The 21,801-nt window shown below is 46.3% G+C and overlaps 1 protein-coding gene across 2 annotated transcripts in view; it reads left to right on the top strand.

Annotated features, from left to right (window-relative positions):
* The window catches only part of GYS2 (glycogen synthase 2), a 40,524-nt gene extending 19,724 nt beyond the window's left edge, over positions 1-20,800 (top strand). For both annotated transcript variants that reach the window (XM_033162417.1, XM_033162416.1), the window contains exons 6-17: positions 5,521-5,665; positions 8,452-8,569; positions 10,509-10,629; positions 11,370-11,476; positions 14,469-14,528; positions 14,811-14,889; positions 16,004-16,117; positions 17,101-17,227; positions 17,364-17,459; positions 18,421-18,584; positions 19,639-19,719; positions 20,405-20,800. In XM_033162417.1, the coding sequence (XP_033018308.1) occupies positions 5,521-5,665; positions 8,452-8,569; positions 10,509-10,629; positions 11,370-11,476; positions 14,469-14,528; positions 14,811-14,889; positions 16,004-16,117; positions 17,101-17,227; positions 17,364-17,459; positions 18,421-18,584; positions 19,639-19,719; positions 20,405-20,626 (1,434 nt within the window). In that variant the 3' untranslated portion in view covers positions 20,627-20,800. The remainder of the gene's footprint in view (positions 1-5,520; positions 5,666-8,451; positions 8,570-10,508; positions 10,630-11,369; positions 11,477-14,468; positions 14,529-14,810; positions 14,890-16,003; positions 16,118-17,100; positions 17,228-17,363; positions 17,460-18,420; positions 18,585-19,638; positions 19,720-20,404) is intronic.
* The last annotated feature ends 1,001 nt before the right edge of the window (positions 20,801-21,801 follow it).

Genomic DNA, 21,801 nt, shown 5'->3' with positions numbered 1-21,801 from the left:
ACAAAGACCTTTCTCTTCCACCAAGCATTTTGAGGAATCTTTCTGTTTTTATGATAAATGCATGCTTTTTATAGCGTTCATGTATGCCATTTTTTTTGCAACTTAGTCAATTAAGCAGCATTTAAATATCTGCAATAAAAATAATGAATGAACAAAATGTAAAAAAAAAAAGTGTTGGGAGCAACTATCTAGGCAGGCTGAGGGTGCTGCCCCCTTAGAATTATTCCGTAGCGCAGCTCAGGGGGTCTAGTAATTGGATCATAAGCCTTTCACTTCTAGGTCAGCAGTTCAGAGCTGTTAAAGACCTAAAGCCCATTAGAGGTTGAGAGAGCTATTTAGTGGCATATGTTGGATTGCTCCATTTCTTTTTCTCTGCCCCGCCCCTTGCAACCAAGAGTGAAGATTCAGTGGCTCTTCCAAATGACAATTAAGGAGGCGTTTGTAGGAAGAATATGGAAAGTGAGCAGTGAATGATTAGACAATGTCTGCCCACCTGTGTTGCTGTTAGCCAGTACAGTGGTACCTCTGTTTACGAACTTAATTCGTTCCGGAGCTCCATTCTTAAGCTGAAACCGTTCTTATCCTGAGGCGCACTTTCGCTAATGGGGCCTCCCGCTGCACACATGCCTCCAGCACGCGTTTTCTGTTCACGCCCTGGGGCAAAGTTCACAACCAGGAGCAGCTACTTCCGAGTTAGCGGAGCTCATAACCTGAAGTGTTCATAACCAGAGGTACCACTGTATCGTGTAACAGAGGCATGGAATAAACAATGAGGGGAACAATGTCCTGCTTATCAGCTTCCCAGAGCATGTTGCTGGCTGCTATTGCTCAGAGAATGAAATAGACCAGGGGTCGGCAAACTTTTCCGTCAGCGGGCCAGATCGCACCCATGCACATGCGCGCATGCATGCCGCTCTTTCCCCGTTGGCTTTCAGAGCCATGGCAGGGGAGGGGGAGGCATCTGCGGCTTCCTATTGGCTACAGGAGCTTCCTGCAGCCAATAGGAAGCCATGGCTGTGTCCCGGAAGTCAGTCCCCGCATGGAACAACTGGGGCAGAATACTGGACATATGGCAATCCTATGACAGGCAAACTCAAGCCTGTGGCAGGTCTTGAACCGGCAATCTGAGCTGGGAGTTTAAGGCTGTGTGCTTCCAACCATCTCTGGCCAAAGGATAGAACTGCAAAGAGTCTTAACCACTGTGTAAACCCTCTTTCACCAATAGTCTAGGCTGAGTCAGATGCTCCTCCCTCCCTCATATAAACGTTCCTCACTTGGTTTGAGAAACCAGGAGAGTGGGGGCTGATAAGCCAATGAACCACTTTGCCTTCCCTGCAAAAGAGTGGGTCTCTGACATATTTTTTTTACATGTAAGGTAGCTGTCATTTAGGCGCAGCAGAATTTGCCTCCAGTCACCTAGATAGACTTATGGCTCCTTGGTTCAGACACAGGATCTTTGCCTGTTCTTCACTTTAGGGGGGAATGTGATCATGTCCAAGCTGATCAATTGGCCCTTCAGCGCTGGCTCAAGCAGTCTGTGTTAAAAGTTAGTAGCCAGAGAGGGAAAACACGCAGCCAACAGAGAGATAAAAATGAGTGACAGAATCGTCACAATATGGCAGGACATCACTGCAGGCAGTGTTCGAAACTCCCATTGTTCTATAGGCATATTTTGCGACAGGGAATGGTTTGATCGATTGATTTCATAAAATTTATGCACTCCTTGATGGTAAAAACAACAGCACCTCAAAGAGGTTTACAAAAAGATAAAACAATAAAATGGAGAGAGAGAAATCACAGCCATACTTTAAAACATACAAAAAATATATATACTAAAACAGATTAAAATTACCTCAACTTTCTAAGTATCCAGTTAGGCTTGTCTAAACAAGGATGTTTTTAGCAGGCACCGAAAAGAGTACAGGGAAGGGGCCTGCTTGATCTCAAGAGGCAGGGAGTTCCAAAGTCCCATACTAAATGATTGAGTTCTTACAAATCCGGAATGGGTATTATATGGCACCTGCAGTAGTAATACAATGATTTTTAAATTCATTGTAAATTGCCTAGACACTGACTGGTGTTAGGTGATATAACAACTCCCAAGAGCACTCAATATAGTCAAAGGCTGGAATCAAGTGATCGAGTGAACCGCCAGAAAAGTCTACCCTGTTGTACTGTCTCATCAGATAAATTCCAGTCAACCTGTCCTTCAACTCAACGTAAGGCTATTAGAACCCAAGGCTCTTGGACTAGGCTGCCAAGAGGGAGACAATGAGATTTCTCTCCCAACCCTGCAGAGCGAGGTCAAAGGCTAGACATGATGTACGGCCTTGGCAAAGGGTCATCGCTGGAATTCATAGGGGAGGCAAATAATGGGAGGAGAAGGAATTGTCTGGTCTATAAATGGAGACCTGTCTTCTACGGATAAATAGGATTATAATGGTGCGCCTTGATGCCTAAGTCTGCTCAGAAGAAGCAACTGGCCCCCAGGATTAGGGATGATTGATAAATTCAATTTCTGTTAATTCCAGCGTGAACTGACCTGGTCTGCACCTCCTGCGCTAACAGGCAGATCGGAACCTGCCGTCTTCACAATACTATGGATTTTGTGATGCCGTTGTGGGCTCAAAAGGCACAGCAAAAGTGCATTGGGGCACATATTTTAGGATGGAACGTGTTTAGGACTGTGTATACAGAGATAAGGATAGAAGATGAAATGTGCATCTTCTGATAAAATAGTGATCCATCCCTTCCCACCCATTTAGGCCAGGAGCAGAGAAGCTGCAGACCATGGGTCAAATGTAGCTCCTCCCCCAAGCCTTTCTATGTGGCTTTGGGACGTTCCCCAAGCCACATACCCTCTCTGCAAGCCATGCCCCCACACCAACCTTCCTTCCCCATCCCCCTGAGTAATTTTGCCAAGATGGAATGTGTCCTGGAATTGTGATAATGTTCTTTGCTTGCCTGGTAGGGAGACAGAGACAGACAGAGAGAGAGAGAGAGAGAGAGAGAGAGAGAGAGAGAGAGAGAGAGATTTAACACCGCAATGGTAAGACTCCCATCCATTGCTCTTTCCACCACCCCCTGGCATGCTGCCTCTAGATGGTTGCCCATGTGGCAATGCGGCAGTCTGAAAAAGGTTCCCCACCCTGTGGAATGCTCTCCCATCAGATGGCAAAGAAATAAACAACTATATGACATTTAGAAGACATCTGAAGGCAGTCCTATTCAGGGAAGTTTTTAATGACTGATGTTTTAATGTATTGTTAATATTTTGTTAAAAGCCTCCCAGAGTGGTTGGGGAAACCCAGCCAGATGGGTGGGGTAGAAATAAATTATTATTATTATTATTATTATTATTATTATTATTATTATTATTATTAAATATTTCAACTGAACAAAATAAAATAGAAACAGAAAGGGGGAAAGAAAGGGGGGAAGGTATATTATATCACTTTCTATGCCAAGAACTGTATATGCCAAGAACTAAAATTCCACATATGCTTGTCCAGTATATGGTATATATATCGTATATAATAATAATAATAATAATAATAATAATAATAATAATAATAATAATAATAAATAATTTTATTTCTACCCCGCCCTTCCTGAGACTGGGCTCAGGACGGCTAACAACAAATATAAGACAATGATTAAAACAACTTAAAAAACAGCTTAAAAAGCAGCATAAAAAACAAACATCAGTGGGATCCCCAGGGCTAACTGGCCAGGTTAGTCATGCTAAGCCAGTAGGGAGACCAGGGAGGAATATTAATGTAGGTACCCAGAAGGGTTTCTTCAGAAAAAAAGGAAGGGGAAAAGGAATAGGGGATCAGGCTAGATTAAAGGCCAGGTGGAATAACTCTGTCTTACAGGCTCTGTGGAAGGAGGTCAGGTCCCGCAGGGCCCTAGTCTGGTGGGACAGAGCCAACACTGAAAAAGCCCTGGCCCTTGTGGAGGATAATCTGGTTTCTTTTGGGCCCGGGAACCTTCAACTATTGTTATTTGTGGACCTTAAGGTCCTCTGTGGGGCATACCAGGTGAGGCGGTCCCGTAAGTATGAGGGTCCTAAGCCGCAGTCCAGTATATAGTATAGTATATATACAGTATGTATAAATTATATACATGGGCACAAGGAGAAGGGGACAAGGAGAAGGGGACGACAGAGGATGAGATGGTTGGACAGTGTTCTCGAAGCTACTAACATGAGTTTGGCCAAACTGCGGGAGGCAGTGAAGGATAGGCGTGCCTGGCGTGCTCTGGTCCATGGGGTCACGAAGAGTCGGACACGACTGAACGACTGAACAACAACAATAAATTATATTGTTACTCAAATACATATATGGTTGTTTATAACCTACTTATTTTTTAAAAATAAATGCATTCCAAATATTCACTATACTTGTCCATACAATGTCTATGTCTGAAAGCAATCCATTCATAAGTTGTGAGTGTTGTTGTCATATCTCCAAACCGTTGACTTAAGGGGGCCATAGGTTTATCTTTCCAGTGTATCAATATCAGCCTTTTGGCCATAGCAGGGGCACAAAAGAACCCCATTAACATTGTCCAGTTGTCAGATTCCATATAGTAGGTACGTAATTCAAAAGAATATTTTGAAAATGTCAACTATTTCCACACAGTCGTGTTTATACAAACCAATACTTTCTCCCAAAATTTAGTAAGTGAAGGACATTATAAAAACAGGAGTTTCAAAAAAAAAGCAGCACTATCCTTATTACACTCACAACCACTCCTGATTTAATCAACTGTCTGTAACTAAAAATTGCTTCCCAGGGGGGGGGGGCAGAGACAGACAGAGAGAGAGAACTTACATAGATTTTGCATCAGATGTCATATGGCACTGGAGAAATTGAAGATCCTCTCCGCTCCCAATCTTCAAGCTGGCAATTAATGTCCTGGATAGGAGAGTTGTGGTCTGGAACGTCTCCCTGACCTTGACTTTGAGGGAACCACCCATGGTTTCCCAGCCACAAAAGATCACTTAAGACTAAGAGGATTGCAAGTCAACTGTAATCATTGACACCTTATTAGAGTTAAGAATTGGTTAACATTGTGGAGATTTGGCTTTTGCGGGTGGAAAATGGGTGATGACCATTTGAACTCTTAATCGAGTGCTCCGACATCTTTGTTGGGGTTCCACCATGTTTAATCTCCATGCCCTGTCGTCTTCCTTTCCTCTTTGAACTTTCTGTGTCAATGATATAGACTTGCCCAAGCACTCGTTGACCTCCTTTCTAAGATGCTCTTTAGAAGTTCGGTGACTTGGTGAATTAGAATTCGCCCAGAAAGCTCACATATTGGAGGTCGGGCATACCATCTCAGCTAGAGGCACTGTTTCTTGTTCAGAGATTTTCCTTTAAATGTGACCCACCCCACCCCCAACCCCCCAAAAACCCACCACTCTGGCTGAATAACTTGCCTGTACACTTAGGCCATTAGTGGAGGTAATCCCACCACCTGACAAGTAATTCTTGTTCCCCTTTTTGCCAACAGTTTGACATAGATAAAGAAGCCGGAGAGAGGCAGATATATCACCGGTACTGTATGGAACGGGCCTCAGTGCATTGTGCCCATGTCTTCACCACAGTCTCTCAGATAACGGCCATAGAAGCAGAGCACATGCTCAAGAGAACAGCTGGTAAGATCAAGATGTCGGAGGGGAACTGGTGCCGAACGCTTGCCAAGAGTCGGCAAGTTGAGTAAGGCTCTAGTTTTGCCACATCCTCTTCCCCGCTGAGTCTTAGAAGGCCAAGGAAGTTGGCAGGCAGTAACATCTCCTGGAGTGGCCAACTGAGGTTGGGGGGGGGGGGTTGCAATGCCCTGTTTGCCTTGATTTCCCACCAAGTAGGAAACTAACAATGTTCTCTGTGTAAAGCGCTGGTTGAATGAACTCTTTGCATATGGTTAAGCCCAGGTATATGGTGGTATTTCGTGAAGATGGAGAGGTAAAAAGGTAAAAGGTAAAGGACCCTGGACGGTTAAGTCCAGTCAAAATCGACTATGGGGTGCGGCGCTCATCTCGCTTTTCAGGCCGAGGGAGCTGGCGTTTGTCCACAGATAGCTTTCTGGGTCATGTGGCCAGCATGACTAAACCGCTTCTGGTGTAATGGGGCACCATGACAGAAACCAGAGCGCATGGAAACGCCGTTTACCTTCCCACCACAGCAGTGCCTATTTATCTACTCACATTGGTGTGCTTTCAAACTGCTAGGCTGGCAGGAGCTGGGACAGAGCAGCGGGAGCTCACCCCATTGCAGCGGGGATTCGAACCACCGACCTTCCGATCGGCAAACCCAAGAAGCTCAGTGGTTTAGACCACAGCGCAACCTCTAACCTTAAACAAATGAGGTTATTCTGTAAACTGGGATGGTTTTTGCCTGACGTTGCCCACCTCCGCAGCAGTGGTTGGTGGGAGAGGGCTGCTCACCTGACCTCCATCACCTGCATCACTGCTGCTTAGCAGGAGGGAGTACATCAACACCACCGCAGTGCAAACGCTGCAGGAGTAGCACCAGTTAGCACCACACCAACCTCCCCATCTGTCCCCCTCTACCTACTGGTAAGCAGCATCCATAAGGGCTGTAGGACGTCAAGTGAGAGCTGGTGCTCCCTCGCCCCAAGTGCTACTGCACTCCTAGATTAAGCTAACTAAAGGTGAGGCTGTCTCAAGCTTGCAGACCCACAGAGGACCCCTGTGTCAGAGATGCCTGACTCGGCATGTCGTTCTGCAAAGTTGCGTAATTTGGCTGTTGCTCAAAGAAGGGGTCGGTGATCCCTGCCACAGTAGATCATTAAGCCTGAGGTCTACCACAAGGGCATTACGATCAAAATCAGCTTGTGATTTGCAGAGTTGGGAGAACCGTACCTAGAGATACTGGGCATTGAAACTTGAGACCTTCTGCGAGAAAAATATGTCCTCCGTTGCTGAGCTTGCTATCCTTTCTCTCAGCGCTTGTCATACAGAGGAAAGCTATTTTGCACGTTTTCAAACAGAGTCCTGGGAAATAAGACTCATTATGCTGCTGCTGCTGCTGCTGATGATGATGATGATGATGATGATTTATATACCACCCTTTATCCAAAGATCCCAGGACGGTGCACAAGATTAAGAACATAATTTACAGAGCATAATAATACAAGCATCAGGGCTTTTTTTCAGCTGGAATTCTCCAGAACTCAGTTCCGGCACCTCTCAGGTGGGCACGATTGCCATTCTAAGAGAATGAGGGAGGTGTTCATGGTGAGTTCTGGCCAAGGGTGGAGGAAGGGGGTGCGGTGGGGGCGGGTGGCCCCATGTGTCACCACTGAGGGGGGGTTGACAAAATGGCAGGCGGCACTCACTGCGTGGCCTGCAGTGCACCCGAGCCACGCGTCTCTCCTGGGAGAGATGCTGTGGCTTTGGTGCCCACAGGCTCTGCGCTGCCCCCAAACGGTTGGCCCGCCACCTCCCCCTCAGCTGTAGGGCGGCTGAGTGGGCGGAGGCAAGCAGACTCCTCGGAGCATCCTGCAGAGCGTCCTGCCCAGGCTGGCCCTGCCCCTGGGCACGGGGCACACGCACCGCCCCAGACACCCGATCGGCTTGCTCTGCTGCTGCTTCTGGCACCTCCTTTTCTAGAAAAATAGCACTTCACAGCATAATAAAATAATCATAATAACAGTACCCCCCCAACACAAACACATTTAACAGGGCATAGATTATTTAATGGCCAAAGGCCTGGGTAAAAAAGGAATGTTTTTGCCTGGCACCTAAAGACATGTAATGATGGCACCAGATGACCGGCATTCAGAGGCATATTGCCTCTGACAGTGGAGGTAGAACTTAGGCATTGTGGCTAGAAGCCATTGATAGCCTCATCCTCCATGAATTTGTTTTTTTAAAAAAATCTTTAAGCCATCCAAGTTGATGGGCATCAGTGTTGAACCTCACTGCACATCCTCTAGCTATTTCACCGGATTGTAATAGACACAGGCCTGTGAAAGATGCATTACAAATGGCACAACTTGCTTTCTGCATCCCAACAGCATTTGCCCTTACAGTGGCCGCTCGCATTCAATTGGCTTTGAGTCCTTTGTTCCTGCGCTCTTAATGAGTGTCAAGTTCTGGGGGAAGGGGGGTCGGAAATACCCTCCAGTGACAGTGTGTCAGCTGGCTCTCCTGCTTCTATCTCCCCTTCCCCCTTCTCCTAACACTTCTCAACTCTGCTGTTCGCCTATCTCTGAGCTGTGAACTTCCTCGAAACCTTGCTGTAAATCAATGCTGCCTTCCTCTTCTCCTGCAGCATCAGGAGAAGGGGGTGATCTCCATCATTCCTCCTCCATCTCCCCCCGCCTTGAGTCCAATCCCTGACACCTGTCGAGAAAGATGTTCCTTCCACGTCTTTGAGACCTACTCAGCTGCCACTGCTTTCCTTCTTCTTTTGCCAGATGTCGTCACTCCGAACGGGCTGAACATTAAGAAATTCTCCGCTATGCATGAATTTCAGAATCTGCATGCCACCTGCAAAGCTAGGATCCAAGAGTTTGTTCGAGGCCATTTCTACGGGTACAATGTCCTGTTCAAAAAAGGGACAGTTGGGTTATTCCAAAATGTTAGGGTAGACCCTGTACCAGACACCCAAAATCCCATTCACAGTTTATCTGTGGGACTGGGAAATAGCCTTGCTGGCAGAGAAGAAGTACCAACTTGCAGGAGTGATTGGGGGAGCTGACATCACACGTATGACATCAGGACATCGGAGGGAGCTGGGGGGGGGAGCCAAATGCAGTGGCCACATGGCTCAATGGCCAGTGGCTCCTCCACTTACTCTTGGTGTTGCTTCGACCCTACTTCCCCTCCATGGCAGGGAGGAGAAGGAGCTGGCCTCTAGAGGCATGTTGCATTTGGCTCCATACTTTTGGGTCATCGGGAGTCCCAGCCCCTAACCCAAAAATATAGAGAGGAGGCCAAAAGGGTTTGGCCCCTAGGTACTGGCACCCCTGCTGGCAGGATTGCCAATGTTTGACTTCAAAGATCCTGGGATCTCAGGAAGGGTGTGGGTGGAATGTGAGGTGGGCCAAGGGGTGGATCCCACTGGACTTCATTAGGCCTAATGATTGGGGAGAGGGGATTCAATCCAGTTAACATTTAAAGCAGTGGTGTCCAAACTTTTCTCAAAGAGAGCCAGATTTGATGAAGGGCCGTGAGGGCCAACTGAAGGGCCAACCACAATTGTTGACCTATTTTTAGGATTGAAGTTGTTGAGGTGTTTTTTGTTTTTTTTAAGGATTTTACCCTAGGAAATAAACTGCCACAGGGGCCGGATCAGGCCCCTTAAACGGACTTTGGACATGCCTGATTTAAAGTCAAATGTACCCAATTCACACTTTCCAACACAATATTGGAACTGAAACGCAGCACATCGTCCAAAGTTCACACTGCTCCAAATTTTACATTGCAGTTGTCCAGCCAAGTGTACCAAAAGGATTCATGAGGGCAAAATGTGCCTTAAAATGCATAGATTGGTGAAAATAGCATATTAGGGGGAAATTGCTTGCAAAGTTTTGCCAATGAGTTTCTTAAGAGAAATTTTCACTAAGATGCTGAGAATTATTTTTTTAAAAAAAAAAAATTGCAAACTGCAGTGGAAATGTAGAAAGATGGGGAAAATGAGAAACTGAGAGGACCACAATAGACAGAATCGTCTATTGCTCTAATTATTCCAAAGAGCAGAGAAAAAATATGCAGCTTTAGTTACTGGGATAGAGGATTTACCAGCCTGCATTGGGGTCCCTGGCAATCCAGGAGGAACCCGCTTTGGCCAGATTTATAAACCGATACAGAAAACTTACTGTTTCATCAGGCTTAGATTTTGCTACATTAAGCGCTACAGAATATAGAACAATAAATAACAGCAACAGAGTGCTGTGACGGATTGGGTATATACGGCATGAGATAATCTTTCAGGAAAGACATTAGCTGTAATCTAACAACCTCTGGAGGACCATAGTTTACTCATCTGGGCTTTATGTTCTTATTGTTAACAAATGGCTATTATTATCTGATTAACAGACTAGTTCCATGCTTTAATGCACAGTTTTAATGAATAATTGAAATAAACAATGAAACAGTTCCATCCAAATGCTAAAAGCACCCATATTTATAATACACAGTAAAGTTAGGGCATTTAAAAGCATTACAAATAACGTGTAAACAAACAGTTTAAAAAAGCAATCAAGTTCAGGGAACTGCTTGCCCAAACAGGTGTATCTTCAAGAGCCGGCAGAATGCCAATGCGGATGGGGGCGCTCATATTTCAGCCAGGAGGGCATTCCACAACACTGGTACCATTGGTGTGTCTGTTGGCTAGTCAATATTCACGCAGCTGAGAGGTAGAACAGGAAATTTGCAGTGTCAACGACCTTCAGTTGGCAGCACAGTTTACCATGAGCCCTCTTTGATCGACCACTTGACCCATTTTACGTTTATTTGCACTTGCTTTCAGACATCTTGATTTCAACCTTGAAAGGACTTTGTTTTTCTTCATTGCTGGGAGATACGAGTTTTCCAACAAAGGAGCCGACATGTTTTTAGAGGCCTTATCAAGATTGAACTTCCTCTTGAGGGTAAGAAAGAATGCAAATTCATAGTGTTTCCCTTGCCTGCTGTGACTGGCAGCTGTCCTCCAGCTCCCATAGACAGAGCACATTGAATTGAGTCGGCATCTGTCTGTCTCGAGAGGGAATGGAAGAGTGCAAATACATTGCATGTGAGAAGGACCAAATACTTTAACAGGAGATGCTGGGGACTGCCACTGAGATTTTATGCATGTACTTTATGGGCCCCACCTCTTCCCAAAGCTCAACAAGGTTATAATACAGACTCCCATATGTATTAGTGCAATGGCTGTCTCAGATGCAGCACACACATAGTCAAATATGAGATGTATGGGCTAGGGGAAGGCTCATAGTGCAATGGAAAAGCATCCGATTTTTGCATGGGACTATCCTTAGGCCACACCCCTCACCAGCTCTACTTTACATCCTCCATGTGTGTTTTTGCCTGGCTGGACTGTGTCTTTAAACTCTGATAATGCTTCTTTCTTGCCTGGATGAATATTCATTGCTCTGTCCACTTTTGCCCCTTGTCACAGCCAACAGTGGCATGTGGCCCCATGGAAGGTGACCAGAATGGAATGCGGCCCTTGGTCTGAAAATGGTTTCCCAACCCTGGTGTCAGTGGTCTTTCGGATAACGTGGTTCCGAACCATTTAGGTCTTTAAAGGTCAAAACAAGATGAACAATAAGGGGGGGGGGACATTGCAGAAATCTCTCCCTGTTTAGACAGGCATCTTTTCTTCATTCAGGTGCACAGGAGCGATGTCACAGTCGTGGTGTTCTTCATAATGCCAGCAAATACCAACAATTTCAATGTGGAAACCCTGAAAGGCCAGGCAGTCCGGAAGCAGCTATGGTAAACATATTCCCCCCCCTCTCTTTTGGCGTGGCAAAGCAAAAGAGTTAATGACAGGAGTGAGCCAGCAGTAAATCACACAGAGCAAGTTGGAGTTAACTCTTCATTAGCAAAAACAGGATCTGCACAGGAGTGTCAGGACTAAAGAGCAGAGCAACTCATCTCTGGAAGGTCCTGCCCCCATGAAGCAGGAGCCGAGACTGAAGTTCCCCGCCTCCCCACAGTCACCTAAGCCTCCTCCTCTCCCAGGTCCTCTCCAAGCAATCTAAGACTCTGCTGGCGCACCTGTCTCATGCCCTCCAACATTTTTCCAATGAAAATAGGGACGTCCCATTCCATAATGATAATTTTACTATTTATACCCCCACACATCTTCCTGGGTTGCCCCAGCCACTCTGGGAAGCTTCCAACATATATAAAAACATAATAAAACATGAAACACTTCCCTATACAGGATTGCCTTTTGTAGGGTTGGGGGCCAGATAACTCCATACCCTCCAACATTTCTCCAATGAAAATAGGGACGTCCTAAGAAAAAGTGAGATATTCCGGGATCAAATCAGAAACCAGGATGGCTTCTCTAAATCAGGGATGTCCCTAGAAAATAGGGACACTTGGAGAGTCTGCTGTCTTTGCTCCTCCCCCTTCATGCCTCTCCTGGATCTGGGCGATCAAGGGGGGAGCAGAGCTTGTTGCAGCAGGAGGGGGAGGAGGCATCCATGACTCTTCACCAGCCGCATTCATCTCTGCGTCTTTGCTTCCCTCCTCTCCTGCTTCTGAGTCTGGACTTCCCTCTGCCACTGACTCCCCCAGCTCACTAAGCCCTGTTACCTCTTCAGCTTCCGACACCTCCTCCTTCCAGTCTTCTCCCTCTTCTCCCTCTGACCGCTCCTCATTGTCCCACCACCAATCCCCTGGCTCTGAGCCTTCTTCCCTTGGGGGTTCCCCTCTAGTTCCTCCCACCATTCCTCTGTGTCCAACCAGTCCGTGACAGTCAGTAACTGACTGGTTGATTCATGACAGTCCATGAGTGATTGATTGACTGATTCTGGTGTGTGAAACGGCTGGTGGGTTTCATGTTTGCCAAAAGGGTGAACCTGACCAAGTTAGGTCCATTAATTTCAGGAGGTCCGCTCTCAGTAAAATATAGTTGCACACCACCCAGTTTATTCTATGAAATATCTGGCAGCTGACCCAGGACTTGCTCAGGCTGTGGTTCCCAGCTTACGCTTATCAAATTGTGTCTAAGCCCACACACCTGGTTCAAGACCCAGATCTGATGCACAGTTTGCAAAACTAGGGTGAACCCCACTGTGCCTGCAATCATTAGGCAGGAAGGAGAATTTTGGCAGGAGGAGAATTGCAAGGGAGAAAAAAGTTAAGAGAAAGAATGGAACAGGGAGGAATTTGGCAAGAGGCAGTTGTGCTTCTGCATCACAGTAACTCTTGCTGTTTTTGGACTGTGTATCCAACTTGCACTAGGTGTTTTTGAGACTGCCGCCTTGTGGTCTGATAAAGTAACCACACCCTTCTCTTTTAAAGGTGTTCGAAATGAAACACAAAACTGTGTGTCCGATGCCCAATATCTCCTTGGGGAGATGCAGTTGTACGAAGTTTCCTCAGTGGGAGAGATACAGAGATCTCTCCGCAATAGGAAATACATTTTCTTCCCTTGCCCCACAGCTAATGTCCGTGTGTGGGGTGAAACTACAATTCTGGAAGGGCGGGGGAGCACATATGCATATGCAAACTTTATATGCACAGTCAAAACAAAATAAAAAATAAAAACAATTCCTTCCAGTAGCACCTTAGAGACCAACTAAGTTTGCTCTTGGTATGAGCTTTCGTGTGCATGCACACTTCTTCAGATAAGGAAGAAGATTAAGGTATCTGAAGAAGTGTGCATGCACATGAAAGCTCATACCAAGAACAAACTTTGTTTTGACTATGGCAGACCAACACGGCTACCTACCTGTAACTTTATATGCACGGGTACAAGCTTAGAAATATTTATTCAAATTAAACAGAAAAGCAATACCTGTCAACACAGCAGGGAAAGCTGCAGCCAGGTGGATCGGTGTGCCTTCTTAGTCTGCTGCCCTGGTCTCACTGTCAATGGGGAACTTCAGAGCCTCTCCTGTTTTTCCTTCTTATGGTCTGTTATCTTTAAACTAGACCTCGAGTAGAGGACTGTCCTTTGTAAAGCATGACACAGCCACCTTAGAGAGGCCTAGGGAGTGAGCTAAAGGCTGGCAGGATGTTGCAATACCTTGCAGTAGGTGATCTGGGGACAGTGGATTTGTGAGCTGCTAGGAGTGCTCGTGTTTGCTTACCTCCACCTGTGACCTATTGGCATATTTGTAAATAAAGCAAGTACAGTGGTACCTTGGGTTAAGTACTTAATTCGTTCCGGAGGTCCGTTCTTAACCTGAAACGTACTTAACCTGAAGCACCACTTTAGTTAATGGGACCTCCTGCTGCCACTGCGCCGCCAGAGCACAATTTCTGTTCTTAAGCAGAGTTCTTAACCTGTAGCGTACTTAACCTGAAGCGTACTTGACCCTAGGTACCACTGTATTACAATACGGATGTGGAGCCTGTGTCCCTTGCCGGACAACAGTTCCTATCATCCTTGACCATTGGCCATCTTGTCTTGGGTTGATGGGAGTTGAGTCCAACAACATCTGGAGGGCCACAGGTTCCCCACAAATTGCAACACACACAAAATGTCATAGGCACTCAGAGGAACACAACTTTGCTCACCCAAATGCCCTCCAAATGTTGTTAGATTCCTCCTCCCATCAGCCCCAGCCAGCATGGTCAATGGTCAGGGTTGATGGGAGTTGTAGTCCAACGTCTGAAGGACACCAAGTCGGAGGATGCTGGCAGAAAAACAGAAGCAGAGCTCAACGTGATTCACTTGGGAAACATTCACACAGGAAAAAAAGTGGATCGGAAGCCTTTAATGATGATCTGTTTCCCTCTCTCTTAGGGACACTGCGCATTTGCTGAAGGAAAAATTTGGCAAAAAGCTCTATGATGCACTATTAAGGTGAGCTGTCGTTCATAGAATCATAGAGTGGGAAGGGACCCAAGGGTCATCTAGTCCAACCCCCTGCAATGCAGGAATCTCAGCTAAACCATCCATGACAGATGGATTCAGGTGTCTCATATTTCAATGTAGAGTTATGTATTTGCGTATGAAGCCCTGGGCTAGTTAAACAATCCCAGTGTTGTGGGCCAGAGAGAGGTCCCACTTCAGAAATTTTTAATGATGTTTTGGAAAATGCTTCCCTTCTTTTCACAAAAAAGATCTTCCCTATTGCACCCACAGAGGAGAAATCCCTGATATGAGCAAGATCATAGATCGTGATGACCTCACCATCATAAAACGGGCCATCTATTCAACCCAGGTTAGAGGCTGGGGGGAGAGGGGAATCCTTTTTTTCTAATAATTTAATAGAAAGCATAAAATTTGTCTTATAGCCTAGCTCTCACTGGAGCAGTAAATCTATATACCATCAATATCATTTCATTATTTGGCCTTCGAACTCCTTGGCATAGAAGATAAACGGGGGGGGGGGGCATTAATTCCTGACCCTCAGCTGTACCAGTTCAGTAAGTTTGGTCATTTAAGCCAAAGGCCAAGCCTTGCTAAACCATTCTTTTTAAAAAGTTCCTTATTTTCTTTAAATGCTATGGGTTGTAGCCTGTTCTAGGCCTACTCAGAGTAGACCCATTGATGTTAATGAGCACAACTATTAATTTCTACTCTGTATAAAAAAAGGTAAAGGTAAAGGGACCCCTGACCATTAGGTCCAGTCATGGACGACTCTGGGGTTGCAGCGCTCATCTCGCTTTACTGGCTGAAGGACCCGGCGTACAGCTTCCAGGTCATGTGGCCAGCATGACTAAGCTGCTTCTGGAGAACCAGAACAATGCATGGAAACGCCATTTACCTTCCTGCCAGAGCGGTACCTATTTATCTACTTTCACTTTGACGTGCTTTTGAACTGCTAGGTGGGCAGGAGCAGGGACCAAGCAACGGGAGCTCACCCCGTTGTGGGGATTCAAACCACCGACCTTCTGATCGGCAAGTCCTAGGCTCTGTGGTTTAACCCACAGCGCCACCCGCATCCCTAGAATCTGTATAACTAAGTATTAATTTCTACTACTCTGAGGAGAACTTGGTTGGCTACAACCTATCCCTTTCCAAGGCCCATTAAGGCCCGCTGTGTGGCTTACAATAAAGAAAAACACAGCAAAATAAGATATAAATAGAAACTTTAAAAAAAACATCCACCCTTGAAACCTTAAAAGAGCATGAAATGAGTTCCCTAAAAGTAACCACAGAGGTGGTCAACTTCCTTCTGAATTCAAGCAGGTTCAGAAGGTTCCAAATAAAATGGGGCCACTTCAAAAAGGCTGTGGTGGTGTTTGGTGTTTAGACCCCATTGGCTACAAGCTTGCCTTTTTCGTGTGTTTATTTGAAACATGTCCCGAAATGCACATCTTGTTCCGTTGCAGAGACAGGGACTTCCGCCAGTGACAACCCACAACATGATCGATGATTCCACCGACCCGATCCTCAGCACCATTAGACGCATTGGCCTTTTCAACAACCGGACAGATCGAGTAAAGGTGCAACTCTCAGGGCTTTAATATATATATATATCCTGGACAGAGCACAAAGAAGCATTGTTTTCAGAAGGCAGGAGGGAATACATGACACTGTCCTAATCCAAGCCAGGCCATTGGTCTTTCTCTCTCAGTACTATTGCTGCTACATGAGTTCCTTTTAACTAGACCAGTCATTCCCACTGTTGAACCCCCAGACGGCAACCAAGGCAGCCAGTTTTAAAACAGGGGCTATATGAGGTCTAAACTGAACCCCAGCCATGAATCCTTAAGATGCCACAAGAGTCTTCAGTTTTCGCTGCAACGGGCTTATTTATTTAGTGTGAGCACCTTGAACTGAGTCCAGGCAGAAACAGATTATATGAGTTCTAAATTAAATGCTAGCTAGTAGCCTGAGTGCTGCATTTTGCACCAATTGAAATTTCCAAGTCGTCTTCAACGGGAAAGCCCCATGCAGAGCTCATTGCAGTAATCTAATCAGGAAGTTCCTTATAGACGCCAACCAACCCACATAGATCAATTATGCTGTCCTCCTGGTTCCTGCGTGTGAAGAGCAGCTGTCACTCATGTCGCAGGGCCGGATTTAGGTTTGATGAGGCCCTAAGCTACTGAAGGTAATGGGACCCTTAAATGTCCAGCTGTCCTTTGTCAACAACAAATTGTCCCTGTTTTTTGTGTTGAATATAGGTTATATGGTAATTTATGGACCTAATAGGTATCTAAAGCCATTTGCACATAACAAAATATGTATTTTATCAAAGTAATTGTTGAACTGAAATACAGTTAAGAAGAAGTATATTAATGATTCTATGATTCTATGATTCTATAGCTTGTTTAGCTCATACGTAAATCTGGCACTGCTCATGTGGGTTGTGTCTCTGCTGGACATAGCAAGGGACTGCTAGATTTGAAAACAACCCCCTTTTTAATTACACCTCTAAAGGCAATGTTTATGTGGGGTTTCTTCTTCTCATTCAACATTCCAGGTGATCTTGCACCCTGAATTCCTTTCTTCAACGAGTCCCTTATTGCCAATGGACTACGAAGAGTTTGTCAGAGGTTGCCATCTTGGGGTATTCCCATCATACTATGAACCCTGGGGTTACACTCCCGGTAAGCAAATGACAGACTTACTGGCTTTTACGGACTGTGGGGGGTGGGCGCACAGTTTCAATGCAGCCTGCTTCTGGTGTGACCCTGCAAAGTTGTACATCACTGTGAGAGTTAAACCTTCTTTGTCTTTTGGCAGCTGAGTGCACTGTCATGGGGATTCCAAGCGTGACCACAAATCTCTCCGGATTTGGCTGTTTCATGCAGGAGCATGTGGCCGACCCAGCTGCCTATGGTGAGGACATTGCAGCCATGGAACAGATTATTAATGTGCTAGGGGTTAGCCAGCACAGTGCATTTTCCACATGTCTTTTCCTAACTTTGAGAGATTGGGCTGATTTGGATGCAGGCTTTTGTGCTGCATTTTTGGTTAACATTTTTGGTTACAGGCTAAAAGGAGAATTCTCTGGATGCCTAGATCCATGTTTGGGGCAAGCACTTTTTGGTGAGAGAGCCCCAGCAGAGATCTAAAATCACAAAACATGCAGCAAAGTAAATCACGGAAATATAGACTGTTAGGCCTTTAAAATATCCCCTTCTAAGTTATTTCCTACGTTTCCCACTTCCCTTAGCATAGAAAAAGACCACACATTTGGTGAGTTAAAAATGCTTTACTTACAAACACTTCAAAGGTCAGATTCATGTTCTTTTCCATACAGCAGCAAGAAAAGATAGGCAGGGTGACTTAGTTTGAAAAATGGTAGTTTTCTAAATTATTTGCATAGAAACACAAAGATGGCTTGCTGACGCCACACGGTCAAAGCTTGGAGCCTCTAGCTCAGGCATCCTTACTGGAAGGGTTCACATGATGGCAGGATGGAGGAAAGTTGGAGAACAAAGAGTTTGGTAGTCCTTCCTCCCAAGGTGAGGGGATGTGACTTAGTTAAGCCTGGCAGAACAATTTACTCTATGGTCTTAACCCCTCCTTGCATCAATTAGCATTAAAGAAGTTGGTTATATGAGGCTGGATATATCCCACATTTTGGACCTTCCGAAGTTCCTCTCCAGTTTAAAAAGAGAGTGGGAGAAGAGGAGAGTTCAGATTGGCTCTACAAAGCACAAGCGTCTCCACTTGATGAGGGACGGGATTTTGCAAAGGTCATTATCATGCATAATGACAGATGCAACGGAAGCCTTCAAAGGCCAAAGAGCACCTGCAAACTCTTTTCTTTCCAACCTGGGTTTGTCTCCTGCAGGTATTTACATTGTGGACAGGAGATTCCGCTCCCCAGATGAGTCCTGTAACCAGCTGACGCAGTTCCTGTATGGATTCTGCCAGCAGTCACGTCGGCAAAGGATCATCCAGAGAAATCGAACGGAGAGGCTCTCAGACTTACTGGACTGGCGATATCTAGGCAGGGTACACTGAACGATTGCATGTGTATCATGCTCCCTGTTGCTTGAGATCAGGGGTTGGCGGCTTTGGCCTACTGTAGAGGCTGAATGCAGCTTTCCAGGCCTCTCTTATCTGGCCCTTAGGATTCTCCACAGGCCAGACCGCCAACCCTGGCCACACCTTTCATCAGCCCTACCTCTCCTCAGGTGGTTTTTGCCTTGCTTAAATGTATCCTTGAACTGCAATGCCTGACTGGGAGATGAAGGCACGTGTCTGTCTATTAATCTCTGACTTCTGATTGGCTGAAATGTAACCTAATGTGCAAGGCAAGAGCTACATCCATTGCTATGCCTGCTTTTGCATCTGGTCCTGCCCACCATGAGTGTGCGCGCACACCCACCCTCAGAAGATTGCTTATAAGGGGACACAACCCTCAGGCTGAAAAAAGATTCCCAATGCCCACTTTGGATTATTTGCTAATTAGTTTCTGGATGCATCAATGCATGATCAAGGTTCTGGAAACCAAGCCTTGTGAGGAATGGTTGAGGGAGCTGGGTATGTTTAGCCTGGAAAAGAGGAGACTGAGAGGAGATATGATACTGTAGGCACCTTCTAAAGGCCCATCACATGAAAGACAGAGCAAGCCCATTTTTTTCCTGCTCTGGAGGGTAGGACTCAAACCAATGGCTTCAAGTTACAAGAAAGGATATTCCAACTAAACATTAGGAAGAACTTTCTCACGACACGAGCTGTTTGGCAGTGGAATGGACGCCCCCAGAAAGTGGTGGACTCTCCTTCCTTGGAGGTTTATAAGCAGAGGTTGGATGGCCACCTGCCATGGATGCTTTAGTTGAGAATCCTGCATTGCAGGGGGTTGGACTCAATGACCCTTGGGGTCCCTTCCAACTCTACAATTCTACGATTCTGTGAATGACTGTGTGAAGTCATAGAAGTCATTGAGTTGTAACAAGGACACCATGTTAGGGCATGGTGTCCTTCTCACTCAGTTGTGACCATGAGAGGGTGAATGCCTGGGCCGCTAAGTTACACCTCTCTCTCTCTTTCTCTCTCCTTACAGTTTTATATGCATGCTAGGCACTTGGCCCTTAGTCGGGCATTTCCTGAAAAATTCAAGCTGGAACCCAATGCTCCACCAAAGGTAACTCCTCCTACATGTTATGCTTCAAGGGGCATAAGTCAGACATGAAGATGTCACTATTGGTCTGAGAAACAGGTGTTTCAATAATAATAATAATAATAATAATAATAATAATAATAATAATAATGGTTTCTCCAGCCACTCTGGGCAGCTCCCAACAGAATTAAAAGCACAATAAGACTCCAGACATTAAAAACTTCACTAAACAGGGATGCCTCCAGATGTCTTGTAAAAGTCAGATAGTTGTTTATTTCCTTGACATCTGATGGGAGAGCGTTCTACAGGGTGGGCGCCACCACCAAGAAGGCCCTCTGCCTCGTTTCCTGTAACCTCACTTCTTGCAGTGAGGGAACTGCCAGAAGGCCCTCAGGGATGGACCTCGGTGTACATTTTTTTTAATTACCGTATTTTCCGGCGTATAAGACGACTGGGCATATAAGACGACCCCCAACTTTCCCAGTTAAAATATAGAGTTTGAGATATACTCGACCGCAGATTCTCCACCCGGTGTATAAGACGACCCCTGACTTTTGAGAAGATTTTCCTGGATTAAAAAGTAGTCTTATACGCCAGAATATACAGTAATGAAAAAGTATTTTGGGTGGCAAGGGGGAGGAAGGACGTGTTTTTACATCAAGGGCCCTTCCTGCATCGTATTTATCCCTCGCTTCCATTTCTCCTGCAGACTGAAGGATTCCGGTACCCGCGCCCGCCATCGGTGCCCCCCTCGCCCTCCGTCTCTCAGCACAACAGCCCCCACCAAAGTGACGAAGAGCTCGACGAGGAGGATGAAAGATACGATGAGGACGAAGAGGCTGAGAGGGACAGGCAGAACATAAAGGCCCCTTTCTCCCTCGGCGCTGTGCCGGATGGGAAAAAGAAGCAGCACGGAGAATATAGGAACTGATGCAGCGCCCCCTTGCTTGTGGCAAACGGTTGCTGCCAATGCTGCTTGTACACACGTTACCTTAAAGTTGGGTACAACCTGATCGAAGTGTGGATGAATCCAGTGGGAGCTAGATGTCTGAAATACCTCGAATCCCCTGCCCTCTTTCCTCCATTATAAATAGTTCTGATGGTGCATCTCCCCCTTCCCTCGTTCTTTTCCCCCCTTTGGCAGTAGAAGAAGAAATTTAGAAGTGTGTATGAAACTGTATGCTGGCTTTTTTTAAAAGAACCCCTAACCCTAATATCTTGGCACTGAAGGAAAGGAGGGGGATCAAAATGCCCCCTATCACCTGCAAACTTAGCAGGGAAAGAACAGCTACTGTTCTTAGAGCTGCTACTCAACCTGCTGCTATTTTTTCAATTTGATGCGATGCAAGTGAATCCGGTTTGTCTCCTTCAGCTGCGGATACAGGGCCGGCCCTGTCATTAGGCAAAGTGAAGCAGCAGTTGCTAGAGGGAAAGGGATTAGGGGCAAAGCTTTGGACAGAGCTATGTGTCCCAGATGGCCTGCTCTGCTCCTTCGAAATTTATATTTCTGTCTCATTGACTGGGTTGAAGTAAGATTTGACTGCTAGTCTGGTCAGGTCCTGTACATGGAATTTGGGGGAGCGGAAAATGCATCTTGTTATTCGCCTCAGTCAGCCCAATGACTTGGAAGGTCCATTCACAGATTAAAAACCCCAACCCTCCCCAGTGGCATGGGAAGGGCGGGGCATAGAGGGCAGGCTGCCCCGGGTTCCAGGGGAGGCGGGTTGACACTCCCCACCCCTCCCACCACTCCCCTGCCGCCCGGCACCACGTCCATGCTTCTTTACGGATGGGGCAGCCCCACAAGCCGCCGCTGGCTCGCCGCGGGAGCAGCAGCGCCGGCCCAAATGAACTATGCATGCCTGGAAATTCCGGGTATGCGTAGTGCATCCAAGTTGGTGCTGCTGCTCCCGTGGTGACCAGGCAAGCCAGCGAGCGAGCGGCAGGTTGTGGGGCTGCCCCATCCGTAAAGCAGCACGGCCGGGCAAGCCCCACAACCCGCCGCTCGCTTGCCTGCTCGCCGTGGGAGCAGCAGCGCCGGCCTGGCTGCACTACACATGCCCGGAAATTCTGGGCATGCGTAGTGCAGCTGACGTGCACCGTGAC

The sequence above is a fragment of the Lacerta agilis genome, chromosome 10 (genome assembly GCF_009819535.1).
Source record: "Lacerta agilis isolate rLacAgi1 chromosome 10, rLacAgi1.pri, whole genome shotgun sequence".
In the NCBI taxonomy this organism is placed as follows: Eukaryota; Metazoa; Chordata; class Lepidosauria; order Squamata; family Lacertidae; genus Lacerta; species Lacerta agilis.
Note: the sequence above shows the minus strand (reverse complement) of the source record. Positions and strands in the feature narration are given on the sequence as shown.